Source organism: Indicator indicator, chromosome 16 (genome assembly GCF_027791375.1).
Source record: "Indicator indicator isolate 239-I01 chromosome 16, UM_Iind_1.1, whole genome shotgun sequence".
Classification (NCBI taxonomy): Eukaryota; Metazoa; Chordata; class Aves; order Piciformes; family Indicatoridae; genus Indicator; species Indicator indicator.
Window position 1 is genome coordinate 13,789,261 of NC_072025.1, and position 15,177 is coordinate 13,804,437.

General features: G+C 54.9%; 2 protein-coding genes across 3 annotated transcripts in view; both read right to left on the bottom strand.

Moving 5' to 3' along the window:
• Positions 1 to 291: 291 nt before the first annotated feature.
• Positions 292 to 7,931, bottom strand: CTSH (cathepsin H). Its single transcript, XM_054388081.1, has 12 exons — positions 7,859 to 7,931; positions 7,606 to 7,637; positions 7,420 to 7,525; positions 7,261 to 7,331; positions 6,709 to 6,813; positions 6,472 to 6,558; positions 5,490 to 5,545; positions 3,971 to 4,052; positions 3,811 to 3,879; positions 3,353 to 3,459; positions 2,289 to 2,414; positions 292 to 815 (listed from the first exon to the last, which is right to left on the bottom strand). The coding sequence occupies exons 1-12, from the start codon at positions 7,929 to 7,931 to the stop codon at positions 740 to 742; spliced, it is 990 nt and encodes a 329-aa protein (XP_054244056.1). The 3' UTR covers positions 292 to 739.
• A 2,519-nt stretch (positions 7,932 to 10,450) lies between these two features.
• RASGRF1 (Ras protein specific guanine nucleotide releasing factor 1) overlaps positions 10,451 to 15,177 on the bottom strand; it is a 36,188-nt gene continuing 31,461 nt past the window's right edge. For both annotated transcript variants that reach the window (XM_054387985.1, XM_054387984.1), the window contains exons 21-27: positions 14,905 to 15,008; positions 14,506 to 14,590; positions 13,157 to 13,354; positions 11,884 to 11,963; positions 11,311 to 11,428; positions 11,053 to 11,121; positions 10,451 to 10,543 (exon numbers count right to left, since the gene is read on the bottom strand). In XM_054387985.1, the coding sequence (XP_054243960.1) occupies positions 10,451 to 10,543; positions 11,053 to 11,121; positions 11,311 to 11,428; positions 11,884 to 11,963; positions 13,157 to 13,354; positions 14,506 to 14,590; positions 14,905 to 15,008 (747 nt within the window). The remainder of the gene's footprint in view (positions 10,544 to 11,052; positions 11,122 to 11,310; positions 11,429 to 11,883; positions 11,964 to 13,156; positions 13,355 to 14,505; positions 14,591 to 14,904; positions 15,009 to 15,177) is intronic.

Sequence of the window (15,177 nt, forward strand, 5' to 3'; positions counted from 1 at the left end):
CTCCCACTGAGCTGCAGAGAGCACAAAGCACACTGGTGACAAGTCAGCTTTATTCATGCAGTGGCCAGCTTCAGCATGAAGTAACACACAGCAGAAGTGTCCCCTCCTGCCACATGGCCTGCTCTCACCACTGCAGTTGTTAGCATCAAGGTTCCTGCTTTCTTCATTGATTCATAAAAGAAAATCATTCTGTTCTTCTGTTATTTCTGCATTAAAATACCTTATTCCTTTAATACAAAATGTGCTAAAAAAATTAGTTAAAACAGATAAAAATCACAGCATTCCTTTTCCTCTACAGAAAGGAAAAAAAAAAGCTCCTTCAAAGACAATTCAAAATATCCCTAGAAGTTACATCTGGAAAGCAGCCACCTGAAGGAAGGGCTGATCTTTGCTGGGGAAGTGTCTTCAAATTGTGGTGTTTCTCCTGAGTAGCCTCCCACTACTGGCACCCCCCAGCAGCAGGGCCTCAGGACAGGGTGAAGAAACTCAAAGCAGTAGGAGAAGGCAGGAGTCTGGTGCTAAGTGCAGGACCACAGGGAGAGGAGGCTCAAGTCTAGGTCTTCTGCCTGCAGGAAGCTGTTGCCAGCCCAGGAATCCACCTGCAGGCAACAACTTCCAGTGGACTCTTATCTATCCTTGGCTGGTGTTTCATCACTGCCTTGATTTCAGCATCCAGGATCTCCTACAGATGTAGTTGCTCCTTTTCTTCTGCCTGCTGTCCCAAGCCTGTGCTCTCCTCTTACACCTGAGGGACTGGGTAGGATGCACAAGCAGCAAGCCCACACATGTTCTTGCCACGTTCAATAAGGAAGTACCTGAGAAGAGCAAGGAATGGGTGTCAGCAAGTGTCCCCCCTCCAGCAGAGCCAGGATGGCACCTGGTTAGGGCAGGAAGGCTCTGCAGAGGGTTCTGGCCAGGCTGGATCAGTGAGTTGAGGCCAGTGGGATGAAGTTCACCAAGGCCAAGGGCTGGGTCCTGCATTTGGGTCACAACCACCCCATGAACAGTCCAGACTGGGGGCAGGGTGGCTGGAAACTGCCACCCGGTGGAAAAGGAGCTGGGGGTGCTGGTTGATAGGAGCTGAGCATGAGCCAGTGTGTGCCCAGGCAGCCAAGAAGGCTACCAGTATCCTAGCCTGGATCAGTAATGGTGTGGCCACCAGGACCAGGGAAGTGACTGTGCCCCTGGACTCAGCCATACTTTGAATACTGAGTTTAGTTTTGGGCCCCTCACAAGAAGGACATTGAGAGGCTGGAGGAGGTCTAGACAAGGGCAATGAAGCTGCTGAAGGGTCTGGAGAACAGGGCTGGTGAGGAGCAGCAGAAGGACCTAGGGTTGTTCAGTCTGGAGAAAAGGAGGCTGAGGGGAGACCTTCTGGCTCCACCCTGAAAAGGAGGTTGGAGTGAGGTGGGGATTGGCCTCTTCTCCCTGGCATCAGATGATAGAACAAGAGGAAATGGCCTGAAGTTGTGCCAGGGAAGATTCAGGTTGGAGATCAGGAATAATTTCTTTGCTGCAAGAGTGGTCAAGCATTGGAACAGGCTGCTCGGGGAGGTGGTGGAGTCACCATCCCTGGAGGTGTTCAAGAAGCCTGTGGCCATGGCTCTTTGGGACATGCTTTAATGGCCATGGTGGCGTTAGGTTGATGGTTGGACTTGATGATCCTTGGAGGTCTTTTCCAACCTGAGCAATTCTGATTCTCTCATTATGTCCAAACTAGCACAAGGAGCAAATCCCTGTGAAAGAGCTGTCAGCTCACAGCTATCCAGGGAATGCTGTTCCCTAGCCCCCTTACATCACAAACCAGCAGAGTAAGCACCTGACTGACCAGGAGCTGGAGTGAGAGAGAACCTGACTGGTGGAGCTGGAATGAAACCTCACCCCCAGCACACCCTGTTCTTCTCTGGCTGCTTAACCACAGAAGAGGCACTGGAGGAACCAGGGGCATGGTGGCTTTCACGTGCAGGCCAAGTCCCTGGTGACAGTGATCTAAGGGTCTGCTCTAACCAAGTCACCCCAGGACAGGTTTGTAGACCACATCTCCTTCACTGGGAAGATTTCCCCTCCTTTTGTGAGCTCTAGGCAAGTGGTTGGACTTGATGATCTCAAAGGTCTCTTCCAGCCTCCACAGTTCTATGGTTCCATGATTCCCAAAGGATGAAACAGCTGCACAACTGCAGCTTCAGAAACCTGGGGGCTGCTGGTGGGTGGAATCCCACACATGTGGCTGTCCTTTTACCAGGTACAGGGAGACCACGGTGGGTCCAGTGGCACTGGGACCTCCTTACCCATCCATGCCCCACAGAGGGCCCCAGGAGTTCTTCACAATCCAGTAAGGAGTTCCATTTTCTTCTCCATAGCCCACGGCGAGGACAGCGTGGTTCACCTTGTCAGGAGTGTGCTGGCACGATGGGCTGCAGACAGAAGGGAAAAGTCAGGCAGATTGGTGTCAAAAACCAGCCTGCAACGAATCACAGATTGGCCAACAACCTTGACTGCACCCAGCTGCCAGGACAACTAACAGATGCCCTCAGCTTCCAATTCTGGAGTGTACAGAGGAAAGGAAAACCCAAAGGTAAGGGGATAACCTGCTGGGAAACAGCTCTGCAGAGAAGGACCTGGGAGTGCTGGTGGACAGCAAGGTCACCATGAGTCAGCAATGTGCCCTCATGACCAAGAAGGGCAATGGTCTCCTGGGGGGCACGAAGATGAGTGTGGCCAGCAGGTCAAGGGAGCTTCTCCTGCCCCTCTGTCTACTGGAGCCACATCTACAGCACTGGGTCCAGTTCAGTGTCCAGAACAAGGGGACAATCCCTGCCTTGCTGGCCACACCATTCCTGATCCAAGCCAGAAGGCTGATGGCCTTCTGGGCTACCTGGACAAATTCTGGCTCATCTTGAGCCACTGTTGACCCAACTCCCACCCAGGTCATTTTCCACTAGGCAGTGTCCAGCCACTCTGCCTCCAGCCTGGAACATTCTTGGGGTTGTTGTGACCCCAGTTCAGAACCCAGCCCTTCGCTTCACTGAACCTCATCCCACTGACCTGGGCTCATGGATCCAGCCTGTCCAGGTCCCTCTGCAGAGCTTTCCTAGCCTCCAGCAGACCAACACTGCCACCCAACTTGGTGTATTCTGCAAACTGACTGAGGGAGCCTTGATCTCCTCAACCCTTAGGAGATCAGAACCCTCAGAACCTCAGTCACCAAGGCTCAGTTCGCTGATGGTTGCTGTTTGCTCTTCAGAAGCAAGCTCAGACTGCAGCCCAGTGTTGCAGCACAGAAATGGGCAACTGAGTGACTCCAGCCCTACCCCTTCCCTTCACCCTCGCTCCCAGGTGCACAAATACTCACTTTGAGTAGACCCCTTTTCTGTAGTGCATGAAGTTACTTGTCACCTCAAAGGCAAAGCTCACTGGGTTGTGCTTCCCCACAGCTTCCACCATCCCATCCTCGTCATACTGCAGGAAGAGGATCCCAGGGTCATTTACTTCCTGATTACACTGGGATCAGTAAGGGTTACTGGACCAGCAAAGCACAACTGGGCTGACCCTGGCTTTCTCCTCACTTTGGAAGACAAGAACCAAGAGTTCCTTGCATCCTGGAGGTGCAGCCACCATGTAAAAGCAGAGACCCCATACCTGTACTTTGACTACAGCACCTCCCTAGTGCCACCTCACTCCCAAGAGCAAGCAGGCTGCAGCTTGTGCTGCAAAGCCTGGCACACCTAGGGGCATCTGAGGAGCTTCCAGGTGATGTCTGACACATACTTGACACCTGAATGTTTGGAAGTGTAGCCCTCAGGGCCTTACCTGTGTGATGTTGACAACATCTTTGACAAAGGCAATGGCCTTCTCAGGCTGGAACTTGCAGGTGCCATTCTGCATGGAGAGAAAGGACCTGGAGTTAGAGGCTGCTCTGGAGCCTGCTGTGCTGGTGCTGCTGCAGGTGTGTGAGCTGGGGTGGCCATACCTTGGCCCGGTACGGGTAGCTGTCCTCCCCCATCAGCCCTTTGTTGTACAGGATGTACTCGAAGGCTTGGCTTGGCAGGCCCCTGCAAGACACCACAGCCAGAAGGTGGATTGATGAGGGTGGGAATGCTGCCTGGTGCAAAAGGACCCAGGGGTGCTGGTCAGCAGTGGCTGAAGAAGAGCCAATGTGTGCCCAGATCCTCTGTGGATCTGCAGAACAAAGCCTTCAACCTTCCCTTGCAGCCCTGCAGCCCCTTCCCACAAACCAGGGGAAAAGAGAAGGACAGGGTGGCATCCCAGACCCTCCAATAGCATCAACCCCAGCCTGCTCTTGTTAACATCTCTTGTCTGGGGCTCCAGGTCTGGCCCATCACGGGGTCTGACACAGTCCCACCCAGGCACAGGAAAATCTTCTCCTGAGTGCCTAATTCCCAAGGAGAAAGGCAACACAGGAACCTGGTGGACAACAAGTTGCTCATGAGCCAGCAACATACATCTTGTGGCCAAGAGGGTCCTGGAGTGCAGAAAGCAGACTCTGGCCAGCAGGGTGAAGAACCTCAAGGGAGGATCTCCTTCCCCCTCTACTCTGCCCTAGTGAGGATGTATCTGCAGTACTGGGACCAGTCCTAGGCTGCCCACTGAGAGGGACAGAACTACTGGAGACAGTCCAGCAGAGGCTGGGAAGATGCTGAAGGGCCTGGAGCATTTCTGTGAGGAGCAAAGGCTGAGAGCCCTGGGGCTGTTGAGCCTGGAGAAGAGCAGCCCCAGAGGGGATCTGCTCAATGCTCAGCAGGAGCTGAAGGGCTGGGGGCAGCTCTGCAGCCTCACACATGGAAGGTGTTTCCCCCATGGCCTCTGCCCAGCAGGCAGCTACCCAGCACAAGGGAGGACAAGGACTCCACATCTCCAGCCAGCAGCTGCTCCCCTTCCTGGCCACCTTCAGGGAGCTCAGCTCACAGAGGGAAAACAAGAACAGTGTGATCAGCGTGTGCACATGGAAAGGACTACAGAGGATTCCTGAAAGCAATGAAAATGGCTTTGCTCAGCCCCCTGAGCAGCCCTTGGGCCCTGCTTATCATCCAGAAAACGGAAAGTTTCAGAAAGGTTTTGTTTCTGCCTCCTCTGCAGCACCAGCTGCAGCTCACCAAAGGGGAAGCAGAGGTTTCTGTGGGCAAAGCCCCACGAGAGGCTCGTGACCCACAAGGGAAGAAGACAAAACTCCCCCTGAGGGTGTGAAAGCCCAGCCAGGAACCCATGACTGGGATGTCAGGAGACATCATAACAAGACAGACATCAGAAGGAAAGTGACAAACAAAAGAGGTGAAGAAGTGCAGGAGTTAGGGAAGGGTTCAAAACGTTAAGGAGGGCCAAGCTGAAATAACTAAACCCTACCCAAAACCGTTCTCTGTGGTACGTCTCAGCCAAGGGGACACAAAACCCATTCCAGGATCTGGAAGGACACTGGGTCTGTCAGTCACAGAACACAAAACACTCTCATTTCTGACCCTTGTGTGACTTACCCACTGCAGCCGTGGTTGTTAAAAGCCTGGGCACAGTCAACCAGCTGCTGCTCTGCCTACAGAGAAGATTTCTGAGTCAGTACCTGCTGCTCAGCACCTGCACCCAGGAGAAGTGAGACAAAACACCCAGCAGTGCTGGTTCCACCTGAGCAGCTGTGAGCGGGAACTACCTCACTGGAGGCTCCATGGCCCAAGGAGCAAGGTGAGGAGACATGGAGCTGGTAGCCCAGGGTGCTGCAACTGCAACAGATTCCTCCTTACCCATGCTGGGACACCCTTCCACCTCAGCAGTGCTGGCTGACATCTCTTTCAAAGGTCAAGGATGTTTTGAATGCTCACACCCAACTAAAGCCACACCAGCAGCTGCTGTCTTTCTAATTCTTCCAGAACGTAAGCCCTCTGGGAGGTTAAAAATAAACAGTCTTTAAAATAAACAGTTTCACAAAAGGTGCTGCTTGCAGCAAGCTGCACAGGACACCAGGCACCCATCAGCTGCTGGACCCTTTGGTTGCATCCTGCTCCAAAAAGGGCTCTGCCTAAGACCCTTATGATCAGAGAATAATTTGTGTTGGAAGGGATCTTAAAGATCATCCAGTTCCAAACCTGCCACTGTGGACAGGGACACCTCACACTAGCCCAGGTTGCTCAAGGACCCATCCAACCTGGCCTTGAACACCTCCAGGAAGGGAGCATCCACAACCTCCCTGGGCAACCTGTTCCAGTGTCTCACCACCCTTAACTGTAAAGGCTTTGACCCCAAGAGAAGATGGTGGCACAAAGAGCTCCTGGCCACACTGCTCTGTGTCCCCCTCAACAGTTGTGCTCAGCTTGTGAGGAGCCAAAGGGTCTGCGGTGCCCACCGCAGCCACAGGCAGCCAAATACTACCAGACTGGAAACCAGCATCTGAGAGCCATCCCAGACAAAAGCACTTGACTGGAGACAGGGCTGGCTGTGAGGGAACAGGAAAGGAAAATCCCTTACCAGAGAGAGGAGCTTTCCTGTAGCAATGGCGATAGCAGACTCCAAACACCCTGTGGTGGAAAAAGTCCAGCAGCTCCCACAGGGGCCCTGCATGAGGAACCAGAAAGGAATTGCTCCATAATGTGCCACGGGGCCACCAGCCTCCCCAGAATGCCAGGCTAGGGCAGAAGGGCAGGCCAGGAGCAGAACATTTCCACTCCCTGCCAGCAGCTGGGCTTCACCTTCTGCTCTCCTCACCTGGTTTTTCACGGGTGTCACAAAATTTCCCTTCTTCCTCCAGTCGATGGTGTCAGGGTAGGGCCCGGAGCTGCGCAGGAAATTGCCCTTTGTGGCTGAGCAGTTCTGCAATTGAGGCATCAGAGGACAGTGGCAGAAGCAGCGACTGCCACGCTACATGCCAGCTAGGGAGCCCTGGGAAAGCCCTGAAGGGCACTGCCAGCCCATTCCCTTGGTGCCCAGGGAGCTCCTCTACTCCCCAAAGAGCTGGGCCCATAAAAAAAACAGATCTACCCCAAAAAAACACAGCTTAAGCTGCAAAGCTGGGAGCAGCAGTGACAAGTTGGCTGGAGCTAGAGTCACAAGGGTGAGCTGGCTGAATGCTGGGAAGACAGGGGATGGAAGCTTCATATGGTTCTTACCCAGGCTCCAAGAACAGGGCGCTACACTTCACACAACAGATCTGGAGCTGCACAACCATGGGATGCTGATCCACAGGCTTCAGAGCCCCCCACAACTTGGGGTCCTCAGCCCTGCAGCCCCCTTGCTCTCCACCACACTGCTCTCACTCACCTGGGGCTCGCTCCACAGATACAGCTTCTTAAACTCGGCAAAGGTCAGGTCAGAGAACTGGTTCAGGCTCACTATGGGAGAAAGAAGGCGAAAGGGTCGCTCACCGCGGGCAGGAGCTCAAAGGCCAGCGGGGGCCGGGGCGGGGGAAGCGGCTCCTACTCTGAAAGCTGTGGTTGCCTGCGTTGTGCTCCTCGATCTGCCTCTTGTTGTCCAGGAAGATGCGCAGCCTGCGGGGGTACTCGCCGGGGCCATACTGCCTGTTGTTCTGCGGGGACACAGCGCCTCAGCCGCGACCCCCGGGGGCACCCGGCCCGGCCCTCCCCACCGCCGGGCCCGGGGCTTTACCTGGAGCATCCAGACCTTGAACTGCAGCTCCTCTGCGGGAGAGAGCGGCGAGAAGTCAGCGGGTCCCCCGGCTCAGCTCCGCTTCCCCGCCGCCTCCTCCCCGGCCTAGCCGGGGGCCCCGCAACGGAAAGAGCCCAAGGCGGCAAGCCGAGCTGGGCCGGGCCAGGCAGAGCTGGGCTGGGCCGAACCGAGGCAAGCCGGGCCGGGCCGGGCCGGGCCGAGCCAGGCCAGACCGAGTCCCCTGCCCCCTCACCTTCAGCAGAAGGGGTCCAAGCGGCGGCAGGACCCAGGAGCGCAGACAGAATCAGTAGTGCGGCCCAGTGCATGGCCGAACTGAGTCGAACGGACCCGAGCTGAGCAGAGCAGAGCCGAGGCGATACGAGGCCAACCGCGCCGAACAGACCTGAACGGGACCGAGTTAGAACGAGCCGAGCCGAGCCGAGCGGAACAGACCCTGAGATGCGAGCAAGGAGCAGGGCAGCCCTATCCCCGTGCGGTCTGACCCGAGCTGGGCCAATCGCTGCCCCGGGGGCGGAGAAAGGGGCGGTGCATCCCCCGCGAGGGGCGGGACTAGGGAGGGGAGCCTCTCCGCCGTGGCGGGAGCTGGTGGCGGAGGTTGTTCGTGGGTCTGCCGTTGCCCCGCCGATACATTCATAGAATCAGAATGGTTTGGGTTGGAAGGGAGCTTGAAGATCATCCAGTCCCAGCTGGGGCACTTCCCACTAGCCCAGGTTGCTCAAGGTCTCATTCAGCCTGGCCTTGAGCACCTCCAGGGTGCATCTACAACCTCCCCGGGCAACCTGTTCCAGTGTCTCGCCCCCTCACCAGAAATTTCTTCCTAACCTCCAGTCTATCCTCATTAAGCTCCAATCCATTCCTCCTCATCCTATCATCACAAAGTCCAAAGTCCCTCTCCAGCTCTCCTTTAGCCCCCTTCAGGTACTGGGAGGCTGCTCTAAGATCTTGGAGCCTCCTCCAGGCTGAACAGCCCCAACTCTCTGAGCCTGTCCCCATAGGGGAAGTTCTCCAGTCCTCTGATCATCTTTGTGGCCCTCCTCTGTATCCTCTCCAGCAGATCGCTGTCCTTATGTTGAGGGCACTAGAACTGGACAAAGTGCTCCAGGTGGGGTCTCACCAGAGCAGAGGGCCAGAATCACTTCTCTCGTCCTGCTGCTCACACTTCTCTTGCTGCAGCCCAGCACATGGCTGCCTTCTGGGCTGCCAGTGACCAGTGCCAGCTCACATGGAGTTTTTCCACCAACTGACACCCCCAAGTCCTTCTCCTCCAGCCTGCTCTCGAGCCTCTCCTCACCCCGCCTGGATCTGTGCTTGATAAAAGCATGGCCAAGTCCCATTTCACCCTGAGATAGAATAGATTTATTAGCAAGAGGTAATCAGGAAACATATATTTTTACAAAAAAAAAAAAAAAAAAAAAAAAAAAAAAAAAAAAATCTCCTTCCAAAACAAGCTGTTCAGTTGAAAGTTTTAGGGCTTTGAAAGAGAAATTCTCATACCACGAGGTATTGCTGACAGCAAAAAGTGTCCGGTGGCGCGTGGGGCATGCCTGCCACGGGCGGGTTCACTGGGTCTGTGTCCTGTACACGGTAAAAAAACCCATGGATATATTCACAGAATAAGCACTACATTACTATACTCCTGCTAGAAGGTGGTCAGACAGGACTACAGTAGATGTAAGAAAAACACTCGCTCATCGGTTGCTAACTCTACGGCATGTTACTCGGCGCGGTCACAAGGATTACGGGGCTACAGCATATCCACAGAAGCTTGGCAGGAGCCAGACGCAGCAAGGAGTCCGAGGGATGGTCCCATCTTCCCGGCTTGGGAGGGGACTGGAGGCCCCCCAGCACTGAGGGTGGCACAGGGAGAACGGGCAGCATGGCACAGAGTGATAAACATCATGTTCTCTTCTTTTCTTCCTTCTCTTTCTTTCCTCTCCCTCTTGCTCTTCCTTCCCTCCTGTCTCTTCCTTCTCTTCCTTCTCATCCAGAGCTTGCAGAGAGATGCTGCTGCCAGTCCCTCCAGCACCAGGAGTGGCACATAGAGGGAACTAAAGGCCCCTCCAGCACTGAGGGTGGCAGAGGGAGAGTGGGCAGCATCACACAGAGTGATAAATACCAACATGCTTTCTTCCTTTTCTTCTTCCTTTTCCTTCTCTTCCTGAGCTTGCATAGGGATGCTGCTGCTGGTGCCCCCAGCACCAGAACTGGCACAGGGAGGGAACCAGAGGCCCCCCCCCAACACCAAGGGTGGCACAGGGAGAGCAGGCAGTGTGACAGAGTGATAAACATCAATGTGTTCTCTTCCTCCTCTTCCTCATCTTCCAGAGCTTGCACTGGGATGCTGCTGCTGGTCCCCCAGCACCTAGACTGGCACAGGGAGGGAACCAGAGGCCCCCCAGCACCACGGGTGGCACAGAGAGAGCAGGCAGCATGGCAAGGAGCAATAAACATCAACACATTTTCTTCCGTCTCTTTCAGAGCTTGCACAGGCATGTTGCTGCCAGTCCCATCTGAGCCGCTTTGTGCTGAGCCCCACGGGGGACACAGAAGGGGTCACCCCTTCCCTGCCCACCCAGCAGCCCCCCCTGGAGAAGAACAAGTGACAAAAAGCTGATGGGCAAGAGCCCGGGACTCCAGCGCAGTGTCGGTGAGTGAAACCTGGAAGGGTGCAGGGAATCCTACTGCGGGCTGGGGAGGAGGAGGAGGGCAGCGGGTGGCTGGGGAAGCACAGAGGTGGGCTGCTTGCAGGGGTCCCTGGGGTGGTCCATGGGGGGCAGGGGGTATGTACAGCATGGTACAGCCTGTGTACATGGCTGCCCCCACCTCAGGAGGGCAGCTTGGGCTCCAGCCGCAGAGAAGCCTCGTAAAGGCTTTCCTCGTCCATCACACACGACTGGTCCAGCAGGTACTGGGTCACCTGGGGAAAGGGAGAGCCAAACTGTTCATGGGAGGACCCACCTCTGCTGCAGCCCACCAGACATGGTGAAACTGGGAAAAGATCATAGAGCCACAGAATTGTTTTGGTTGTAAGAGACCTCTAAGATCATGGAGACCAACCATCAATACACCACCGTTAAACCACGTCCCAAGCAGGTTTGGAATGCCTCCAGAGACAGAGACTCCACCACCTCTCTGGGCAGCCTGCTCCAGTGCTCCACCACTCTTAAATTAAAGGAGTTCGAGATGAAACTGCTTATGTTCAAGTTTGTGCCCATTACCCCTTGTCCTGTCACTGACAAAAGCCTGGCCCCACCCTCCTGACACCCACCCTTGAAGCATTGATCAGCATTGATGAGATCCCCCCTCAGGCTGCTCTTCTCCAGACTAAAAAGCCCTGCTTCTCTCAGTCTTTCCTCCTCAGAGAGATGTGCTCTAGAGGGTGATGGGGAGAAGAGGTAGCAGGTGGCTCTGGGGACAGGGCTGTACCTTGGGCTGGTGCTCAATCTTGTAGGAGGTCTGCTGGAACTGGCGGATCTCCCGTATGATGTGTGAAATCTGCCCGGAGAGAAGACACAGCAGCTGGTGGCAGCTGCTGGGGCACCTTCCACCCACACCCTCTGACCACAGCAAGGTGCAAAGGGCTGCTCTGCTTCTTCCAGACGCATCCCTCACCAAAGACAGCTGTGCTGGGCCACAGACTGGGCACCAAGCTGCAGGGTTCCAAGCTGGAGCTGGCAGACTCACCATCCTCATCTTGGAGAAGTTCACCAGGCCATCCTCAGTGTAGTTTGGGGTCCCCTCCTCGATGAAGGCCAGGTCAGTCAGGTACATTCCCAGGTAGGGGACACAGGGAGGGTCACAGCTTTAAGAGTAACCCAGGAACAAGTAAGAGAAAAAGAAACAAGTAAGAAAAACACCTTGCTCCTCTCACATACACACAACCCTTGCTCCTCATGCACCCACAGCACCCACAGCAGTGCCAGTAAGGTCCACCGCCAGCTGGAGTGACTGGTGAGAAGCTGTAGCTCCATATCTGGCACTCTGGGGTTTAAACTCCAAGTCTGTGAGGGCAGGGGAGAACAAGATGTCCCCATGTCCAGGAAAGATTCCCCACTCCAATCCCCACACCACAGCTCAGGGCAGCAGCTTCTGGCTGAAAGTCTCTCCACAAGCTGCTTGCTGAACAGGACAGGAGTTGGTGCAGTTCCAAAATAATCTCCTGAGCAAAGCCCCATATGCAGGGTGGGAGCTGGGATGGGCTCCAGGTCCCCCAGCCCCATGGGTCCACCAGCAGGAGAGGAATTGCAGCTCACTCACTTCTTCAGAGCCTCCCTCAGGTTCTTGAACCTGCCCTCTGAGGACACCAGCTTCTGCAGCTTGTCGATCAGAGCCTTTGTCTGCAAAACACAAAGGGGCACCTGCAGAAGGTCCTGGAAGGAACCTCCAGCCCACAGCCAGTGGGGGGAAGGCTGCAGATCCAAGGTCACCCCTGTCCAGCTGTTCAATGCCTTTTCTCAGCAAAAGCTTGAAAGCAAAGTTCCCCCAACACAAAATCATGGAATCCCAGACTGGTTTGGGTGGGAAGGGACCTTTCAACCTCATCCAGTCCAACCACTCTGCAGCCAGCAGGGACATCTGCAACTGGAGTAGGTTGCTCAGAGCCCCATCTCCCCACCTCTGTGGGCAACCTGGGTCAGGATCTCACCACTCTCAGTGTCAAACATTTCTTCCTTCTCTCTAGTCCAAATTTCCCTCTTGTAGTTCAAACCATCACTCCTTGTCCTATCACAACAGGCCCTGCTCAGAAGTCCATCCCTGATTTCTGATCAGGCCCTTGAAGCACTGAAAAGCCACCAGAAGGTCTCCCTGGAGCCTTCTCTTCAGCCTGAACACCCCCAACTCTCTCAGCCTGGCCTCACAGCAGAGGGCTTCCAGCCCTCCCAGCATTGCTGTGGCCTCCTCTGGCCCTGCTCCAACAGGTCCATGTCTCTGCTGTGCTGAGGACTCCAGAGCTGGCCCCAGCACTGCAGGTGGGGTCTCAGCAGACCACAGCAGAGGTGCAGAATCCCCTCCCTCCCCCTGCTGCCCTCACTGCTGGGGATGGAGGCTCTCCACTTGTCTCCTTCCTCTGCCTCCCACCTTCTCCAGAGCCTGTTGAATTCCAGATTTATCACTCTGCAGGGTGTCAGGTAATGATAGGACTAGGGGGAATGGAACAAAAATAGAAATGTGTAGATTCAGGTTGGATGTTAGGAAGAAATTCTTCCCCATGAGGGTGGTGAGGCACTGGAACAGGTTGCCCAGGGAGGTGCTGGAAGCCTCATCCCTGGATGTTTTTAAGGCCAGGCTGGATGTGGCTCTGAGCAACCTGCTGTAGTGTGAGGTGTCCCTGCCCATGGCAGGGGGGTTGGGACTGGATGATCCTTGAGCTCCCTTCCAACCCTAACAACTCTACGATGCTATGACTACAACTTCCTTTCAGGCAGTTGCAGAGTGTCGTCCCCACGCCACCCCTCCCCCCTGCCCAGCCCATCCAAGCCTCTCCAAGCCCCCTGGGAGAGGCTCATCCCCCATGCCGTGCCCCCACTACCTGCTTGGAGACCTTGAGCCAGGTTTTCTTCAGGCGGAAGATGGCACTGCGGTTGAGGGAGGAGGTGATCTCCAGCACGGCGTTGTAGTTGTGCAGGCAGCGGCAGATGTCCGCCACCGCCACCCACTTCTCGATGGCGCTGGCCCGCGCCGTCAGCTCCTCGTTCCGGATGATCTCCGACGCTATCAAGTTGCTGACCTGTGGGGACACCGGCGCCAGCCCCCCCCAGCTGTCACCACAGCTTTGGACAGCAGCTACGCGTATCACAGAAACACTCAGCTTGGAAAAGACCCTCAGGGGATCACCCAGTCCAACCCACAACCCTACTCGACAAGGTTCATCCCCAAGCACCACCTCCAAACCACCTTTAAACACATCCAAGCTTGGGGACTCAACCACCTCCCTGGGCAGCACATTCCAGTGCCTGACCACTCTTGCTGGGAAAAATCTTTTCCTAATGTCCGGTCTAAACCTACCCTGTTACAGCTTGAGGCCATTCCCTCTTGTTCTATCACTAATCACTTGTGAGAAGAGACCAGCACCAGCCCCTCTACAACCTCCTTTCAGGTAGTTGTAGAGAGCAATGAGGTCTACCCTCAGCCTCCTCTTTTCCAAACTAAGCAGCCCCAGCTCCATCAGTCACTCTTCCTAAGACTGATTCTCCGGTTGCTCCATAGAGTCACCAAATCATTTGGGTTGGAAGATCATGGAGTCCAGCCATGAACCCAGCGCTGTCAGGTCACCACCAAACCATGGCCCTCAGCATCACATTTCCACAGATTTGAACCTACTCCAGGGATGGGGACTCCACCACTGCCCTGGGAAAGGCCTTGACAACCCTCAAGGACAAGAAATTGTTCCTCATGTCCAACCTAAACCTTCCCTGGTACAACTTGAGACCATTTCCTCTTGTCCTGTCATTTGTTCCTTGGGAAAAGAGACCAATCCCCACCTGGCTCCAGCCTCCTTTCAGGGAGCCAGAAGGTCTCCCCTCAGCCTCCTTTTCTCCAGACTAAACAACCCCAGGTCCCTCAGCTGCTCCTCACCAGCCCTGTTCTCCAAATCCTTCACCAGCTTTGTTGTCCTTCTCTGGACCTTCTCCAGCCCTTCAATGTCCTTCTTGGAGTGAGAGGCTCAAAACTGAACACAGGTTTTTGAGGTGCTGAGTTCAGGCCTGACATTCCAGGTCAGGCTGTTTGGGGCTCTGAGCAACCTGCTGTAGTTGCAGATGTCCCTGCTGACTGCAGAGGGGTTGGACTAAGTGACCTTTAAAGGTTCCTTCCTAGCAATCCAGTCTGGGATTCGATGATTGTTGCCTGTCTGCCTGTCCCCTGCTGTTTTGCACTTACATCATTGAAGTGTTTTGTGTTCTTCATGATGTAAGGAGTCCTTTCATTCTTCTCAAGCTTCATCCAGCCTTGCCCAAAGAACTCTCTGCAAACAAGAACAGTCAGGTCAACATCTATTTCCCGTTTTTCTGGGACACCCAAAGCCTGCAAGCTCTACTTCAACAACACAGGATGGAAATGCCAAGGACTTTCAGCCCCACACAGCTGGAAAGGCACCACAGGGATGCCCTTGGAAGTGCAATAGGCAGAGGAAACTCTCTCCAAGCTGGTCACACCAGCAGATAAGCCACAGGGCAAGATCTGAAAATGTGGGCTTGAGCCTGGCATGGGCTGCTTGGAAAGCAGCTGGGGAGGCTTTGTACTCTGAGTTTTGCTGTGGAGCCTTGGGTGATCACTCACTCATAGGGGATCTTCTTGAAGACCAGGTGATCCAGCAGCGTCAGCTGCTCAGCGATCTCCAGGGCTGAGTGGTTCTCAAAGGGCTCTGCTTTGACTCCCTCAGCCTGAGCAACAAATGAGAGCACAGTAAGAAATTGGACATTTCAAGCAGGGACACCCACAGCAGCCTGCCCAGGATCACAATGTCCACATGGGTTCAGAAGCTCTCCAGACAAGGAGACTCCACAACCTCTCTGGGCAGCCTGTTCCAGGGCTCCAGTACCCTCACACCAA